General features: G+C 49.2%; 1 protein-coding gene across 1 annotated transcript; it reads right to left on the bottom strand.

Annotated features, from left to right (window-relative positions):
• Nucleotides 1–62: 62 nt before the first annotated feature.
• On the bottom strand, nt 63–19,686 carry DNAAF1 (dynein axonemal assembly factor 1; the record flags this gene model as incomplete). Its single annotated transcript, XM_081273570.1, is given in 12 exon segments — nt 63–199; nt 201–601; nt 1,411–1,473; nt 2,886–3,001; nt 4,034–4,264; nt 5,963–6,117; nt 7,499–7,620; nt 10,809–10,975; nt 11,097–11,318; nt 17,074–17,165; nt 17,659–17,794; nt 19,563–19,686. Coding segments are annotated over 12 exon segments (1,950 nt in total). The 3' UTR covers nt 63–78.
• Nucleotides 19,687–19,766: the final 80 nt, after the last annotated feature.

Raw genomic sequence — 19,766 nt, 5'->3', positions numbered from 1 at the left:
GGTGATAAAGTGATATGCAGGTCACCACCCAAGAATGGTACATTGGGGGCTTATCCAGGTGATGCCCACAGCAGAGCTTCAGTCACAGACTTGGAGATGTGATCTGCAGAGGTTTCCTGGTGTGTCCCTGTGGCCCTTCCCAGGAACCTGGGATTCCCAGGGCGAGCTCCCTGGGCCCACCCAGCCTTCACGGCTCAGCATGCCCAGCAGCGCTGTGGACCTGCAACACAGTGGCCTTACCTGGTGGAGGGGCTGCGGGGAGGTGTCTGTCTCCACTCTCGCTGGAAGGAGCAGAAGCAGTGTCGCTCCAGCAGGAGGGCACGAGTTGTTGGCTTGAGGTCTCATGGCCACTAATCTCCTGAATAAGCACCCTTGGGGACTCGGGGACTTGACTTGGGGTTCCCAAGGCCTTTATAGTTTCTTTCTTAAGTATGTTTGTAAAAGGGGTCTCGGCCTCCTTGGAGGTATCTCTGGAGACTGCAAATATGTGTGACTGGGTGTCTGTGGGCCTGCTCTCCAGCTCTGGGGACACATTGTCCAGGTCAGGGTCACCGTCGTCACTTAAGCTCGAGATGGCCTCAATCTTTGGAGAGCACCTTTCCTGTTGAGAGAAGAGTGTCTGAACACTTACTCTGCACTAGTCACTCCACAGTCAAGTGGCAGCAGTGGTCACCATGGCGCAGGAAGACCCACAAGAACACTGGAGCCTCAAGTGGACCCTCCGGGGTCAGCAGCTCCTGCTGAGTACCACAGCCAGTGCCCGCTCCTGTCCAGCCCTCTGCCTGGTCTCCACACTGCACCCCCACCAGACGGCCCCTAAATGACAGCCTCATGCTGGCCCTGCCTGGTGTCTTCCTGAGCCCAACCTTGTCCACCAGTCTCTGGGACTTCACTCCTGGACATCAGTACCCGGTGGTAACCGCAGTCTCACGTGCCCGTTACCTTTGATGACCTCTGATGCCTCCCTCCCTTGTAGCCCAGGTCTGGCACCCTTGAGCTCCGAGTAATGCCCGAGGGAGGAAGGCAGGGTCAGTTGGGGATAATTGTACAGGGCACTTCATCCAGTGCTCCCGTGAGCTGCCTTTTCCTTCCCTCCATCTGCAGCTGTCCCCATCAGGGAGGTTCAGGAGGTGGAAATGCACCACGGACAGAAGAATGCTCCGGGTAATTACATCAGTGTGGTCACCACCATGAGCAATAAAACACGTGCAGGAAAGTCCCGTGGCTGGTGATTAAACCTCAAAGGAAACCGAGCAGGAACCACCACTAGCTGCGCTTCCTTCAGCAAGGAGGCGACCTGGGTGCCCAGTGCTTCAGCACGAGCACACCTGGCTTTCAGGGGATAGACGTGCTGTGGCACTGGCAGGCACAAACACGGGACTTTCTGACTGTGGAGAAGTGTGTACTGACAACCTTGTCCTGGACTTCCAGAGATGCGCCGGTGTCCTCCACGTCTTCCAGGTCCGGCAGGTCCTGAAAGAGCCAAGAGCTGCACATCACCAGGGAGGCCCACGCTCCCAGCATCCCAAAGGCAAGACAGAAGCAGACAGAGTGGAAGTGAAGCCTTGCTTCTGAGCAAGCCAAGGAATGGGAGGTTGCCCAGCCGCTCTCAAAGCCAAGGCCAGGTGCCCAGGTCTCATCACAAAAGTCGACTTTGCACATGGCCACTTAAAGAATGTCCCCACCTTCTCAGGAAACAATGGAACCCAAGTTGAAAGTACCTCTGTAGAAATTAGTCCTTGGGCCCTGTGTGGCATGCAAGTCCCTCCCTTAAACTGGTGAGAGTGCTTGTGTCTGTATCTTCATCACAACACCCACCTGTGTGCGGGGGAGGGGGCAGAGTGTGTGGGACCACGCAGGAACTCGAGAACACACTGCCTGGGTTAGTGTTCCCACGCCACATTTCCTAGCTGTGTGGCTTTGGGAAAGTGGCTTAACCTCTCATTTCTCAATTTCCTCATCTGTAAATTTGGGATGATGATATTGGAAATATTAAATCGATTAATACAAATCATGCTTTGACCCATGCCATGCATAGAGTAAGAGCTCAATAAATACCGGCTGTTGATGTTGAAGTTCTGTATACTGTCAGCTCTCAAATATTAGAAATTGGCTAATTTTTTTCTTATTATATATATCGGTCTGGAAAACTTAGAAGCTCACTGAGAATATTGACTATGATTAGTTTAACTCTAATTAATTAGAGTTGTGAAATTTTGAAATTTGGGCACAAGAAAAGGAGCACCCGTTGGGAGTTTAACAAGGGAGTGGGCAGGGGGGCAAAGGCGGGGTCTCGGGCAAGTTGTGGCACTGATGTCCACAGCTGGACTGACCCCACCCCAGCTCTTCCCCCTTAGTTCTTGGTCATGTGGCAGTGTGCGCCCCCGGGATCCCCTTTCACGTCACCCACATGGGAGGAGCTTCCGGTGGGGCATGCCAGGCAGCCATCCAGCATGCACCACACCAGCCCAAGAGGACGGTGACAGGCCAGCAGGTAACAGGTGCAGGGAAGAGCCAGTGAGAGCAGGAGGGGCTCCCTGGGCACAGACAGGAGGACTGAGGGCCCCAACGGTCAGAGTGGAATTCCAAGGCTGGCTGGATAGCGCCGCTCTGCAGGGGACCCCTTTGGTGGAGTTTGACAGCTACAATTCAAGGGGCCGTGGGGCCAGCGTGGCCCCAGCCTGAGTGCCTGGGTGTGCATCTCCTGGTGGCAGTCATTCTACAGGCCTTGTTGGGCGGCAGTTCTGGCGGGGGGCCCTTCTGAGTTTCTGGACGTGCTACACCTGCTACCAAGGACCACGCTAAGTCACAAGGCCCACGAGCTGGGCTTCACCCCGCTTTACCAACTGTGCGCCCCACTGCCCACGGCAAAGCGCTCCACGTACATCCATGAAGAACTTCTCCTGGGCCTCTGGCTTCGTGGTGGCTGAAGCTTCAGTTCCAGGCCCACTGAGTTCCATCACCAACACACCTGCAGTCTCTGCCACCTGGGAGGCTGACTCTGGGGAACGAGGGGGCAGCCATTAGCCCTGGCTTGGTTCATACCCAGTGGTCAGACGGCCAACCCCAGGTGAAGGTAGAAGGACAGAAACCCTCCTTGGGTGCAAGGGGCCAGCACCTGTGACCAAAGCCACAGAATCTACAGCCACGGCCAGGGTTATGTCCCCTAGCTGAGAGAGGACAGCATGCTGCTGTCCCTTGGGGGCAAGGACCAGCTGGGACGTGATGTAGAAGGAACAGAGACTGGAAAGGCAGCTGGGCGGGTACACAGTAGGGAGACGGGGGGGGGGGGGGGGGGGCGGCCCTCGGTGGCAGAGCGCTCGCCTAGCCTGTGTGAGGCCCTGGATTCGATCCTCGACATCACATATAAATAAACAAATAAATAAATAAAAGTAAAAGATCTATTGACAAACTACAAAACATTTTTAGAGAGGCCTCACATCCTGCTCAGGCCGCTGCCCATATCCCCACCCTAGAGACTGGGAGTGTGCCAGGGTGGCTCATCCAGAGGGGCCAAGGGGAAGTCTGGGTGGGACTGTCCCTGGCCACAGCACATATGGCTATGAGTACTCAGAATGTGGCCAGGGTGGGTTTTCATTTTATTTTACTGCTTTACTTTTAATCAACTTTAATTGAAAAATTAAAGGGGAAGTCGGATAAAATGCTGTGTTGTTCTGGTAGGACCCGTTTCCCTTCGGCCACTGAAAACTCAGCACCCCCGTCGAGGCATGCAGTGCCACCCACACACTGGATTTGATGACCTTGTCCACAAAGCTGTGTGCAACATCTCATGGAGAGCCGTATGTGCATTTCCAGACATGCTGGGTTGGATGAAGCACTGGGAATAGCGTCACCTGTGGTGAACGGTGTCACCTGTTGCCTTTTGCGTTTGTAATGTGCCTCCTCTTGTGATGGCCGCTGCATTTCCACCCAGTGCTGCTCCTCTAGAGAAGAGGCCACTGCAACCCGGCCTTCTAGAAGCAGCATGCAGGAGGCAGCCACGCCCAGCAGGGCAGAGGCCGCAGCGCCTTACCTCCCCTGGCTGCTCCTGGGGGTGCCGGGGCCTGCACGGGAAGGCTCCCCACTGGCTCCTCGGCTTCCATCCCCTCTGCAGGCCACCCCTCTCCTCCACTCGGCTTCTCCGGGAACAGCTCATCCTTGGCCTCGAAGCTTTCTTTCACAAATAACTCCATTTTCTGTTGTGTTTCTCCGTCCAGTGGAGCCTCCTCCTTTCTGTCCCCACCGTCTGGAGATGGCTTCTCCCCTAAACGGGGAAGGAAGAGGTAGACTTAGACGTGCCTGGAGGACAAAGGGGTCTGGGAGCTCTGGAGCAGGAGCAGCGGAGAGGAGTGGGTGCTCTTAAGAATTACCAGTGGGGGGAGGCTGGGGTTGGGGCTCCTTGGCAGAGCGCTCGCCTAGCACGTGTCAGGCCCTGGGTTTGATCCTCAGCACCACATAAAAGTAAGTAAATAAATAAAAGATATTGTGTCCATGTACAACAACAAAAGAACCACAATGGCCCCTTGAGGTGTGGCATCTACCCTAAAGGCCACTTCAACAATTAAAAAAAAATCAAGATCATCTGACTCTGATTCTACTAGTGCCCTGAGAGCCTGCGTGCACCCGGGGGCCAAGCCGGTGTCTAAGCCGGTTCCTAAGCCGATGCCTTTGCAAGGCCGCGCTGCTTGCTCCGAGGTGAATGCAGGTGGAATTAATGTTTGTTTTGTGCTACGGGTTTGTGGTAGACAGAATAGTGGCCCAGAGATGCTCGGCTCTGATGCTAGAACTGGAGCCTCCAGAGGGACCGTCATCCTGAGGCCCCTGATTTCAGCCCACTCAGACTTCTGACTTGAACCCTAATAAGGACAGTTTGTGCTGGCCACTGATTTTCTGCTGCTGTGTGGTGGCACCTTTGAACTCATCAGAAAGGCACACATTCGGCCCTTGTCCGTAGGCTGCTGGGAGAGACTTTGGTTCTGATGTGTGGTCTTTGACCCTAGATCCTGACCCAGAGCTTCTAAGACCTTGTGATTTCAATAAGAGGTCTTTTGTCAGACAAAGTAACTCTTGGTGGCTTCCCAGATGAGGGCTGGTCACCAGAAAGACCAAGCTACCCCGACAAGCTTGGAAAGTTCAGCCCCACCCACCCCTGCTCTAGAGGGGAGACAGCCTGGAAGTGCAGTTAGATCATGCCCGTGTGGCGAGGCCTCTGCTAGTCCCTGAGCTGTGGGGTTCAGACAGCTCCTAGGTCTCTGGGACATGGTGTCAGGAGGGTGGTCCGCTGAGGAGGCTCCTGTCCCTTCACACACACGCTGCCCTGTGCATCTCCACCCCCTGGCTCACCTATGCCCTGTCATCAGCCTCTCGAGCGCAAAGCCCTGGAAGGTGAGAAGGGTCTCTGGGTCTGGGAGCACCCCAGCAAGTCACTGAGCCAGAGATGGAGGGCTGGGGAACCCGATGTCATAGCTGGTTGGTCGGAAGTGCAGGTGACAAACCTGGGACCGTGACTGTCACCTGCAGTGGCATTGTCACCTGAAGTCGGTCGTGTAGGGACAGTGCCCCAGAGCCCATCCTAGCTCCAGTTCAGTGAGGGGACTGGATGAGTGGACGGAGCCCTGGTGTCAGGGGCTGGTGGGTCTGGGGAGACCTGCTCCTTTCTAGCCAGACTTGCAGGTGTTCCCATGGCATGTCCAGTCCCCTGTCCCCTCTCCCACAGGCAGAGGAACGTCATTTTCTCCCACTCCACAGTAGCCAAAGAAGACTAATCATTTATTTTGAAAAACTGAGATTATTTAAGAAGTTGTGTTTTAATCAACAAAAGTGGTTTGAAACCACGCGGCTGTTGCCTTCTCACTGCACACGAATGATGGCTGCAAAGTCCCCGAGACTGAGGTCTCAGTGGGACGCCCCCCTGTGCCCCGTCCAACAGCATCCTCCCTGGAACCCCCAGCTCTCTCCTGACCTTCTTTCTCTCGTCTCCTCTCCTCAGCCCGCTGCTTGATCATGGCCAAGGCCTCCAGGCTGTCCTCGATCTTCTTCCGCTCCCTGCTCTCCCACAGCTGCCTCTCCTCCTTCTCAGCCGCGTACCCTCCCCGGGCCCAGGCCTCCGCGCAGGCCCTGAGCCAGGACAACAGCGGGACAGAAAAGGGAGGCTGAAGGTAAATTCCAAACACATACTGTCTGACCCAACCTGCTCATCTTCTTCAAAATGAAAACGAAGGGCACAGAAGACAACCAAGTCGAAGGTCATATCCATATGAAAGCTCGAATATGAATGTTTACGGCAGTTTTATTCTAGTTGCAAAAATTTGAAGCAGCCTAGATATCCTTTAATATGTGAATATACAAGTTCTGGTACATCTAGACAATGAAATGTTACTCAAAGATCAAAAGAAATAAGTTATCAAGACACATTGCATGCCTGAAATCCCAGTGGCTCAGAAGACTGAGGCAGGAGGATCCTGAGTTCAAAGCCAGCCTCAGCAAAAAGGGAGGCACTAAGCAACTCAGAGAGACCCTGTCTCTAAATAAAATACAAAGAAGGGCTGTGGACGTGGCTCAGTGGTCAAGTGCCCCTGAGTTCAGTCCCCAGTACAAAAAAAAAAAAAAAAAAAAAAACACAAAAAGTCATGCGAGCAGCTTACATCCATTGCTAGTGAGCTGGGTGGAGTGGCATGCACCTGGGATCCCAAACACTTGGGAAGCTGAGGCAGGGGGATCACAAGATTTGAGTCTCAGCAACTTTTTGAGATCCTTTCTCAAAATAAAAAGTAAAAAAAGCTGGGATGTAGCTCAGCAGTAGAGCATTCCTGGGTTCAGTGCCCAGTGCTACACCCCCGCCCCCGTCAGTCCCCAAGGCTACGAGCTGAGCAGCTCCACCTCCACGGCATCCAGAGGAGGCAAACCGGGACAGTGTGGGAGTGGAGAGGCAGCAGGAGGAGCAGGTACGGGGGGGTTAGGCATACCACGATGACGGGGACGCATGACCTGGCACGTTCATCTAAGCCCAGAGTGTGCGACACAAGAGGGCACCCTTGTGTGGGAGGTTGTAACTGGTACCAACTTCCTGGATAACAAACTATTTTGCAAGAGCTTTTCAAGTGTCGGACCCCATGTTTTAATTCAGGGATCCGGCTGGCTGTCTCTCAAGTGGGGCTCGCCTAGCTGGATTCCATCGCAGCACTGCCAAAAACATTCTTAAAGATTTTTTTTATTTTAGTGATATTACTAAAATTCCAACCAAACGATAACCAAGAAGTCCAAGCAATGAGGTAGACAACTGGTCTGCAGGGATATTTATCAAAGGAACATAAGAACCTACGAATAAGTGCTCAGATTCCCCTTGCGGGCAGTTATATCGCCTTTAACCCTATCTGAAGAGTATTCAGTGATGTGTGAAAACGCATGGAAATGTGATGCGAGAGATTTTAAAAGTCTAATACTTGGTACAATCAACAATGAAATATTTCAAGGCTCCCAAAGGCTTCTCTCTTCTTACCTGTCCTTTGGAAAAACTGGTCTGTCATCCAGGTAGGTCAGGTGCTTCAGGCGAACAGTGACTGTCTTTCGATAATTTGGAATGTGCTTGATAACTGGGTTTCCCATCAAATTCAGCACACGCTGCAAAGCAAACAAGCCAAATCAAACTGGATGGTTTACAAAGATCTGATTACTTTATATGGGCTGTGCATTAAGAATAACTCAGTTCAATCTATTTTGTTGAGCAAAAGAGAAGTGTCAGCCCACACCCTGGGGCACTGATTGGTGACACTGGAAGGTTTTATTGCTTTTTGTCATCAGATATGTTCAGGTAACTAAGCAGCAGGTACGTGGGATTGAACTAAGGGGCACTCGACCACTGAACCACACCCCAGGCCTATTTTATATTTTATTTAGGGACAGGGTCTCACTGAGTTGCTTAGCACCTTGCTTTTTTGCTGAGTCTGGCTTTGAACTTGCAATCCTCCTGTCTCAGCCTCCCAAGCTCTGGGATTACAGGTGTGGCCACTACACTGGCCAACCAGCCCATACTTCTAACTCCAGAGCTCAGACCTTGCCGTCCTTCCAGGGAAAACACTTCCTGCGGCCCTTTCCAAGTGTGGCGATGACATCAGTTTTTCTACCCGATTTCTGACCGAAGCGCATTTCGGACTGACTGATTCTCTCCCTTCTTGGCCAGGACCTGCAGGTCACAGCAGCCAGACAAGAGGCAGTGATGGGGAGGGTGGACGCTGCCCTGGCCCACTGCAGACTGCCACCATGAGACCCTCTCCTGCAGACTTGCAGAGGAAAGAGGAAAGTCCAGCCAGGCCAGTGGGCGTCCTGCCCTGTCTTCTAACGCTCTCGCCTCCCTCCTGCCCGAGCCGCTCAGGAAGGTGAATGTGAAGGTGACCCGCTGTGAACCATTTCGACATCTGTTTGCCTAAACTCATTCACATCTTTCATATCTAGAGTGTTTGTGTCACTGAAGATAAATATGTTATAAACCAGTTAGTTCAGCTTTTCCCAAACTCTATTCCCGAGCCTCTTCACTACCTTGTCGAGGACTTACCCTCCACAGGGCACAGTGACAGGAGAAGTAGCCAGGGACAGGCAATAAACAGGAGCATAGTGGGGTGGGACTTAATGCAAGTACAAACAACTATAAGGTGACTGCTTTTGTTATGGGTGAATTGGGTTCCTCCCCTCAAAGAAACCCAGCAGAGTCCTCACCCCTGTGCCCCAGAATGTGACAGCATTTGGAGACAGGATTTTTAAAGATGCAGTAAGTTAGAAGGAGGCTGTTAGGATGGGCCCTAACCCAACCCAACTGGCATCCTTGGGAGGAGAGACCCAGATGCAGACAGCATACAGCAGAGGGACACAGGGCAGAGGCCTCCATCTGCAAGCCCAGGACAGGCCTCAGAATGAAGGCAACGCTTCGTCTTGGATTTTCAGTCTTTAGGATTGTGAGAAAATAAATTTCTGTTGTGTGAGCCCCCCAGTCTGTACTTCATCATGGCAGCCTGAGTTAGTCAGCTTTCTGCCTCTGGGACAAAATACCTGAGATAAACGACTTAGAAGAGGAACGTTCACTTGGGCTCAGTTTCAGAGGGTTCAGGCTGAGTTGTGTGGCCCTGTACTTTGGGCCTGTGGCAGCACCGTGCATCAGGGAGGGTGCACAGGTTGGTGGAGCTGCTCACAGCACGGAATGAATGGCCAGCTCCAGAATGCAAAGAGGGGAGGGCCAGGTCCCATGTCTCCTTCAAAGACATGCCCCCCCCCCATGACCTAATTTCCTCTCACTAGGCCCCACTCCTAAAGGTGCCAAGTCTCCCGATAGTGCCAGCTCTTCAACACTTGGTCCTTTGGGGACATTCAAGATCCAAACTCTGACACAGACTGAGGGGGAAAATAATATAGCTTTATATTCTCACCATTCGCAGGCCATTTAAAACTAATCTTTCCTGACAGTCCACTCTGCGGATGGCCCCTGAACTAGGTAGGATTTGCTTACACTTTCTTTTACAGTGACTCCCTCTCCACTACTTCTCCTTGCCCTAAGCAGTCAAGAAAGGACTCCAGGGTTTTTCCTGCGAGCGTTCATGTTTAACACAGGTGCCCTTGACACTAAGATAGCTGTCCAGGGTGGCTAGAGCCAAGTTGAAAGGACACAGGAACCCACTGGAGAGGTTCTAAGGCTGAAGGCTGGGAAACTAGGACACCAACATTGAAAGGATAGGAAAGGTGAAATCATATCAAACGCTACACATACAAATCCACGAGCTGAAGAAGGAAAAGCTTTCAGTGTCACGGTGAGAGACTGCTAGGGTCTCGGCTGATATTGCCGAAAATTATCACAAACAGGAAAGATGCAAACATTCATCCTGACCGATTCTGTATGAATGGCCCACTACGGGGGTGTGAAAGGACTCTGTAGACGCATCCCACCTGAGCGACCCAGAAGGAATAAAGAATTAGAAATGGCCACTGTGTGACTCCCAGTGACACGCTCACCCAGGCAATGCTCATCAATGGCTGCCAGAACAGCAGAGAGAGAGACTGATGTTGAGCGTCACAGTGGCTGGAGTGGCTGACAGCCTCCCAGTGCCCGATCCTGAATTTAGGAGAAGAGAGGCAAGAAGGCCCGGGGCCTGGAGCCAGGCGGTACAAGGACAGGGCTCACTGAAAGGAGCCTGGACTCATCGAGTCTGTGACTGCATCTTCATTCCACAGGGACTACCGGGGACAGCAGAGCGGGTTCAATGACACCATGAGGTGCCGCCAGCCACCCCAGAACAGGGAGACTGCCAGGCAAAGAGCGCCATTGCTCTGGCCAATGGATGGGAGGGTGGAAACGGGAGGAGAACTGTCACAGAGCCCAAGAGACCAACCAAGAACCCGAGATCGTGTCTGAGTCTGGCTTGGACCCAGCCATCAGAGCATGTTTCTGAGACAAATGGGGAATACTGAACACGAACTGGGTACTAAGGTAGCGGTTATGATACTTTAAATACAGTAGTAGTGTTATGATTGTGCTTTTTACAAGTCCCTGTCAGAGGTTCACACTAAAATGTCATGGTGAAATAGTAATCGTCATCTGGCATTAGATATTCTAGCTAAAAACACAAAGAGGAAGAAGTGTGGAAGAACAAAGAATGAAGGAAGGAAGGAGGGAGGGAGGGAGGAAGGGGGAGGGCCAGAGGGAGGGAGGGGGAGGGAGACAGAGGAAGGGAGGGGGAAAAGGGTGGGGGGAAGACATAGGATTTACTATTTAAAGAACATAAACTGACACAAGTTGCCTTAATTGTGCTTCCTCTGGTTCTCACCAGGTCAGGCATGCTCTCCAGGATGCCCAGGATCTCCGGGTCCCTCAGTCTATTATGGGAAAGGTCAAGGACGCAAAGCTTTGCGCAGTCCCTCAGGTGCTGAATGTCCTCCACGGTCTCCAGGTGGTTGTGGGCCATCTGCAGTGTGTTCAGCACGGGAAGGCAGGCTGCAAGGGAGGCCGTGCAAGTGAACAAGAGGCTCCAAACCCTCCCCTCCATGACAGAGTCAGAGCTCCCCAGGGGAAAGTGGAGGACACGTGACCAAGAAGGCCGCTGGCTGATGCTTACAGAGGTTCTCGATGGTCTTGATGTAATTGTTGCTCAGGTTAAGAGCATCCAGTTTCTGCAGAGGCTCCAGGTTCTCAATCTTATGAAGTAGATTCACTTGCAAGAAGAGGCAACGCAGTTCTGTTTGCGCCTCCAGGTTCTCGATCTTCTGTATCCCATTGCACTCCAGCCAGAGACAGCGCAGGCCCGTGTACTCCTGCAGGTTCTCGATGCGGTCAAACCCTGGCGAGGGGGACGGGGTGTCTAGTACACTCCTATATACACAGGGGCAAAGGTTACAGTACCCTGGTTTTTGCCTACGATTATGGACTGAATGTTAGCGCCCCCTCAAAAATCATACGTTGGGCGCAATGACACATGCCTGTAATCCCAGTGACGTGGGAGGCTGAGGCAGGAGGATTGCAAGTTCTAAGTCAGCCTTAGCAACTTAGAGAGAGCCTAAGCAACTTAGAGAGGCCCTGTCTCAAAATTAAAAATTAAAAAGGACTGAAAATGTGACTTGGTGGTTAACTGCCCCTGGGTTCAATCCCCCCCCCCCGAAAAAAGGAAAGGAATGGAAAAAAAAAGTCCTATGCTGAGACCCCCCCCCCACCTCCAGTGTGATGGTGTTGGGAGGTGGGGCCTATGGGGGGGATTAGTCATGGGGGTGGAGCCCTCAGGAATGGGATCAGTGTCATTATCACAGAGGCCCCACAGAACTTCCTCACCCTTTCCACTATGTGAGGACACAGAGGCGCCGTCTATGAGCCGGAAAGCAGCCCTCAGCGGAAGACGTCAAATTTGGCAGAGCCTTGACCTTGGACTTTCAGCCTCCATGGCAGCCAAGACATCTACCCATCTTCCTCCTGTTGCAGCTTTCTCGGAGAACCATCCCCTGCTAAGACCACCCGATGGCTCCCTAGGTGGCTGGCCAGTCACAGTGATTCATTTGGAGATGGCCACACTTAGCCAAGTGGGACTACCTCTGATGAGTCTGGGGAGGTTTTCTGGCTTCACTGGACAGAATTGCCAGCCTGTGGGGAGAGCCTAGTGCTGGTGGAGCCGAGTACGCAGCAGCCATCTTCCCCTCGAAGCTGCAGTGCCTGGGGTCAGAGGTGAACCTGCCCGGAAAATGGACTAGCACCGAGGAAGATGGGCCAAGGAAGGACGAGAGACACCCCCCCCCCCCCCCTGCAGAGAAGAGCTCTGGGCAGGCCATTCAGCCAAGCCCAGAGCTAGGCCATCAGTGGTTTTATGAGCCACATCTCTCTTGCCCGCTCTCCGGCTCTAACCCCGTCCCCCCCCCCCCCATCACGGGAAAGACTTCCTTGCACTTCAGGTCAGTCTCCAATTCATTCCTGTTCCTTCTGTCTGCCATCTGTACCACCAGCTGCCAAGGTCCCAGTGACATCCTGATTGCTCAGTCCCATTGTCAGTCCTCTTAGTCCTGACCAGTCTGAGGTCTGACCTGGTGGCCCTGCCTGCCATTTTGCAGCTGTTTCCGAGGCCTCTGGGCCACTCCGCACGCCATGGCCATGGATCGCCACCTCCTGGCCTTCACACCTGTGTGTTATGGTGCAGTCAGAGCAGGGTTGAGAGCAGATGAGGTGGCACTTCCAGACCTGGGGCTTACATCCTGGCCTTGTGCTCTCTTGGGTACCCAGCTTTGGGGGAAGCCAGCTTCTGTCCAGAGGCCCTGGAGTGAGTAATTGAGGTCTCCCCAAAAGCTAGGGAAGGCCTGAGGCTCACAGCCAGGATGTGGGTTCTGCATCCCCAGACAGTTGAGGCCTGGCTACCAGCTCTGCCACAGCCTTCCTGGGTGACCCTGAGCAGAACCACTAACTAACTATTCCTTGGCTTCTGGCTTCAGAAATAGTGTGAGATGGCAATTTGATTTTTGTATGTATTTATTTTTTTGCAGTGCTGAGTTTTGAACCTGGGGGCTCACACATGCTAGGTGAGCACTGTACCACAGGGCGTATCCCTAGCCCATGAATTTGTTTTCAGATTTGCTAAGTGTCAGAGTGATTTGTCACGCAATGGTAGGCAACTAGTGTAGGCTCCTCTCTCTGCCTGTTCCGCTGCCTCTCTGATTCTTTCTAATTGACCTAAAGTACTGGATCTTCTTCCCATCTCCCAGTATCGGTCCCCTGGGACCTGGCCTCCCACGTCATCTCTTCCACTGCTGCACTTAGATGCTGGCTGGAGAATTTTGGAGGCAGGGGCAAAAGTGTGCTAGGAGCAATAATCATGTGTAAAACTAGTGTTTCATTTGATAATCACTTACCATCTAATCCTTTGTTGTCTTTTTGGTCTAAGCATCCTGTAGTTTTTCCAAAAATGACAAGAAAAACCCCTATCATAAATGCTCCAAATATATTCACTGATGGGTCAAACAATGGTACAGCAGCAGTAGTTACTCCTGATCAAACTTTTACATTTTTAGTACCCAAGCAATCAGCTCAAAAGGTAGAGCTTAATGCAGTATTACAAGCTTTTATGATGTTTAAAGATTCTGTATTTAATTTATTTTCTGATAGTCAATATGTAGTTAATGCTATAGTATCCCTTGAAGATGCTGGTAGGATTTCACCTTCTTCTACTGTTTTCTCTTTGTTTTCTGCTATACAAAGTCTAATCTGGGACCGAAAAGATCCATTCTTTATAGGTCATATCAGGGCACATACAGGATTGCCTGGAGCCCTTAGTATGGGCAATGAACTAGCAGATAAATCTACACATGACATACATATTTTCTCCACAATAGAAGAAGCTATAAATTTTCATAAAAGGTTCCATGTCAATGCTAATACTTTACAAAAACGTTTTAAAATAACTAAAGAACAAGCCAGACATATAATAAAACAATGTCAAAATTGTGTGATATTTTTACCACAAGTTAATCTTGGAGTCAATCCTAGAGGACTGATACCTAACCATATTTGGCAGATGGACGTCACACACTTGCCAGAATTTGGAAAATTAAAATATTTACATGTTACAGTTGATACCTCTTCCGGATTTTTGATGGGCTCCCTTCATGCCGGAGAAAAAACTAAAGATGTTATAGCTCATTGCTTACAAAATTTTGCCACTGTGGGCGTTCCAAAACAGTTAAAAACGGACAATGGTCCTGGTTATACTTCCACCTCTTTTAAACAATTTTGCTCATCATTTGGCATTACTCACATAACAGGAATTCCATACAATCCACAAGGACAAGGCATAGTTGAAAGAGCTCATCAAACTATTAAAATGTACTTATTAAAACAAAAGGAGGGAATTGGAAAGGGGTATATATCCCCCAAAGATAAACTTAAAATAACCCTTTTTACTCTAAACTTTTTAAATTTGGATTCATCGGGACTTAGTGCTGCGGAAAGACATTTGTACCCAAAAAATGTACATAAGCCTAAGGTACTTTGGAAAGATATTCTAACAGGACAATGGAAAGGCCCGGATCCAGTGATAGTCTGGAATCGGGGCGCTATCTGTGTTTTCCCACAGGATGAACAGCAACCGATTTGGATTCCAGAGAGATTAACTAAAACAATTTCTACAGAAAAAGAAGATGATTTGACTCAAATCCATAACAGCTGACATCCAGAGCTCCAGCTTGGCTATTCTTACATCTGCGACAGTGATTAACCAAGGTGTTTTTTTTTTCAATATCTATTTTATTATTGCATTTTTCCCACATCATAAAGTTCTATTTTAATTTTGAGCTCATACAAACCTAGGTTAATGTTTTTCTGATCAGTTTTATTTTTTGACTGTGTTTTATTTTTTTGACTGTGGAGTTTTTAAACATTGCAATGGAGATTTCACCTAGGTATAGTTACAAGGCCTTTATTTACTATTGTCTTATGTGTTGTATGTTGTGTGCACACTTCTGTTTTGTGTTGTATGTCTGTATGTGTGTATGTCCATATTTCTTATATGAGGAGCGCTCATGAAAAAATGGATCAGAATTTTTTCTTTATTCACGTGATTTATATGGTTTAATTTAAATTAGGTAAACAGCTGTTAAGGATTGTTTTTAAAGGAGTTTAACAGATCTGTTTGTTTACTTTCACCTTTCCTTTTCATTATATTTAATAATTCTGTTCAGGATAATGTCTCTTTAGCATCATTGCCAGAATTTCCATCTCCATCCCAATTCCGGTGAAGACTGAGATAAAACCAAACTACAGCTTCTATGATAGCTATCACAGTAAACTGTATAAACTGATGCATCAATGAATATAACTCAACAAGTAATGCTCAATCAAGGACTTGATTTACTTTGGGAGGAAATGGACATATTGATAGACTCCTCCAATTTGAACTGCTTGCAGAACTTGCCTGGACTATATATCAGTTGCATACATTGTGAAATATCATCTGGTGCACCGAATTGTGGTACTGCTGGCATATCTTTGCTGATGGTGTCACCAGTGATGCAATTTCCTTGCCAGCTCACCCCATGTTTATTGTGGTAATACTGGCATATCTTTGCTGATGGTGTCACCAGTGACGCAATTTTTCCAAAGGAGCCATCAATTGGCTTGGTGTCGTGGCATTTCTGTATCCTCCTCCCTTCTACTAGTGATGGTCTAAAATTTGGGGGCCAACAGAGGTGAGACAAAGAACCTCACCCCCCCACTGGCACCAAGGCTAAATTTGGGGGCCAACAGAGGTGAGGCAAGAACCTCACCCCCCCACTGGTGCATAGGCCTATCCACAAGCATGGCTGAATGCTGGACCGGTAGTCAGTGACGGGTTGATCTGATTACAGTGGATTCAACCTAAGACAGGAAGCTGACGCCTAAATGTCAGTTCTCCCATGACGGGTAAGAACCATATGTTAAATTGGACAACCTACCAGGCATGGTCCCTAGCCACATTGCTTGTTGCTTAATTAAACAGAAGGGGGCAGATGCTAGGAGCCACAAGCAAATATACGATGTATGGCACCTTTGGTTGTAAAGTGACGCCAGCTAGCCACTGAGATGATTATGTTAAGATTTACATTCATATGGAAATTGGACTCCCGCTGTTCACCTTGGCCTGCTACCGGATTCATGTTACGGGACTCATGGAGAGTTCCCATTGGTTGGGGAAGGATAGTAGGAGGGAATTCTGGGGGAGGTCCGGGGGACCCCCGGTTCCGGAGAACGCGCGGTTCCGGTGGAGGCCCGCGTGGGAGGACCGGGTTTGGCTTGCCAGCGCCTACAGAGTATTGGCGGCTTTTTCAAAATAAAGTTTTGTTCCTGCTTGAGTGGCTCGTGATTCTGTGCCCAGCCAAGACTGCGGCAAAAGTGGAGGCGAGGTGACCAGTTAGGAGTCAATCCAACAACCACGGCGTTTGTGCTGCTTGGGCCACTGTGTGCCTTCCTGGCATGGCACCTTCTTCCCAGTGGCCTCTCCACCCCCCTGGATGCCTGAACCATCTTTGCCACACCTATTTCTGTATCCCCAGCACTGAACATGGGCGGCAGAAGGCACAAGACACTCAGTGAATAGTTACCAAATGAGATGAACAGATCCCTGACGGCTGCAGCAGGTGCCACCCCAAACTCAGCACTCACTGGAAGCCCTGTTTTCTCTTCCTTCCTGCTAGGAAGAGCCCTGCCTGAGGACCTGAATTCAGATTTAGATGTGATTCTGGACACCAAGCCCGAGACCTAGGGAGGCTCTGTTCATACCTTTTCCTTCTGAGAGGCAGCCAAAGATCCTCTTCCTTTGTTTTCTGCATCAATCTTCAGTCCTTCCCAAGGCACCCCTCCCAAGCCCAGGTATTTACAAACTGGCTTTCTGTTTTCAAAACATATATTGTGTTCATGTAGCCAGTGTCCCCTTTATAAATTCTCACTGGTGAAGACTTCTGCTTGTTTTCACATAAATCTCCACTAAACTCAAGAGATTCCTACTCAAGTCTGAGCACTGTGTTGATCCTTTTGCAACTAACTGTTGATACGTTTTTGCCAAAGGTTAAGTATCTCCTTGCAAGCCTTACCTTTGAAGTGCAAATACAGAGTATCATTCAACTCTGGGGTGATGTAAAGCTTGTGTTGCTTGCAGAGTTTCTGCAGGAAATGTTTAGTCATTCTGTTAAAATGAAAAAGGTGGACAAGAAATTTCAATTTATCAGCCATAATTTATTCCAAAAGTTCTTTACTAATCCAGCCTATAATTCTAAGTCCTGTATGCCTGATACTTATTTTAAGTCCTCTTCCTCCTCCTCTTCCCCCTGCCTCACCTTGCTTCCTCCCCATCTTTTTGGTCTAGAATCAGGGACTCATCCAATATTGTTTACTTTCAGCATTCTTAAATACTGCAATGCATGTCCTAATAAAAATACTTTTAACAGTGTCATCAAGACCCACAGATGTTCTCTCTCGAGGTCTGACATTAAAGTTTAATAGCATGGGCTATTAGTTGTGCTACAGAAGTAGTGCCAGCCTGAGTCAGCTGCTTATAATTTTCAGGCATCAGGTGGGCTATTCAGTCTCCATGAGCCTCCACTTCCCATATAAAGGGTGATCGATCACACCATGCACTCTACTTGGCAGAAGTGCACTAACTGGCAGCTTGCCCATACCTGGGGCCCCGATCATCCCTGTCCTCTCTTGGTTGTGTTAATTGGCTGTCTGATGCACTATCACCATTCTGTTTCTGCTGGTTTTGGTAGGCAGTGTCAGAAACACCCATGCATATTTCCTTAGGATCATTAATTTCTGCAAAATAAAAGAGATCCAGTTTATAAAGGTCAGGAGATGTACAAAAAAATTCCCCCTATTTCAACCTGATTAATAATTGTCTACTTTTGGTTTGAAACCATCAAAAATGTCCAAATGTCAAAAAATGTCCAATTTTTGACACACACGTACATACTATGTAAATTTCACTTCTAATTTGGTTCTCTATAGAAAATGTATGGGCGGGCTTAGAAATTGTACAAAGATATTTGTTTTTGCATTGTTTGTAACGGCCAAAATCTGTTAAACACATAAATATCTACACAGAGGGGGATGGTTATATATAATCATGAATTACTCTTCTGTCTTTGAAAGGAATGCACCAAGGGCTATCTCAATCAGTATGGATTATTCTCAGAAACACATATGGAGTTGAAAAAATCAAGTTTCATAAAAAGCATAGGGTTCCATTTATATAAATTAAAAACATGCAAACCAATACTATGCATTGTTTAAGGACACACGTGTAGAGAAGGAATTGGAAGAAACTATAGAAAATTCTGGAAAAGATAGAAAGAGAATGGGATCAGGAAGGGGGGTGGGAAAGGAACATTGACTTTAAGTGAAATGTGATGTCCTTATCCAAAAAAGAAAAGACTGCATGTAAATATGACAAGATGTTAATCATTTTCAGTTTTTGGTGGTAATAGTGGATATTTGTTATAATGTTCTCTGTTCTTTTGTGTTTTAAAAAAAACTCTAAAAAAAAAACCTCATGAAAATAAAAATGGTGAGAATTCCTTTGGTATAAAGGACCTAAGCATATTCAAATACACTTTCTTTTAAAATAGCAATATAAATTGGCCAATTGAAATGTAGGTGTTATAAGGGCTGCTGGCTGTCATTCTCTGCGTTCTGTGGATCCCTGTATGTGGGGAGACTCTTATCCGCACTGATTCCTCACTGGTACTCCCAAAGGAGGCACTGGATCCATGTTTGTGGAATAAGGAATAGGTGCTCAATGTATAATTGACTGATTATAAAGGCCTCATATATGCCAGAAACTTAAATTACACTTATTTCTGTGTATCTTGGTATAATTGTCCCTGTTTAAAGATGAAGAGGCTGAAGCTCAGTGACATCAGCTCTAGGCCAAAGACCACAAAGCTGGACGCTGGACAGCTGCAACGTGAGTGACTGGGAAGCCTGGGACTGTCCAGTGAGCAATATTAACTTCCTATAGCTCCTCCTATGGTGTTTGTCTGGAAAGCTGGTGCTCAAGATGCATTTGTTGATTGGGTTAAAAAAAAAAAACACAAATTAACTAGTTTATCTAGTAGTCAGTGAAAATTTTCACTAGGGTCAAACCAGCCCATTCCCAGAGAGAACGTTCAGATTCTATCAGAATGGGATGCCCTGATGTCCGCTCACTGTCTAGAAGGGGAGACAGCCTTTCATCTTACAGGGTGATAGCGATAAAAGGAGACATTCAAAACCAAACTTGGGAGGGAGGAGAATATGTGTTGAGTAAGGGTTTGGGCAAGGGAGTCACACTGCCATTGACTAGCTGAGGGCAATCATTTAAAGCAAGTTGGCTTCTTCATCTGTATGAAACCCATGGAGGATGCAGAGGGCATGTGTCCGGCTCAAGTGAGAAGGCGCTTGGCACGTCTCCTTTAACGCATTGACTGCCATTATTACTATTATTATTATTATTATTATTATTGCTCTCGCGGGCTGAAGACCGGGTAGGTGGTGCTGGGAGCTGGCCCATCGTCCCCGGCCCTCCCTGGGCGGCGTTCGGCACCTTCTTTGCGGGCCCCTGGGCCCGCGTCCCGGTGGTCACCCGCGGACTCCTCCACGCCCGGCTCCTGCTCGCGGTCCAGCTCGGCCGCCGCGTCCTCCGCGGGCTCCGAGGCCTCTGGGTGCATGCTCGCTCCTCTGACCCCGAACAGTTGCTGCGGCTGCTGCCCAGCCCGGTCAGAAGCGCGGCTTTCCTTCCCCACAGACC

This window comes from Spermophilus citellus, assembly GCF_964194105.1.
Source record: "Spermophilus citellus genome assembly, chromosome: 18".
NCBI lineage: Eukaryota > Metazoa > Chordata > Mammalia > Rodentia > Sciuridae > Spermophilus > Spermophilus citellus.
This window is presented reverse-complemented; position numbering and strand designations above follow the sequence as displayed.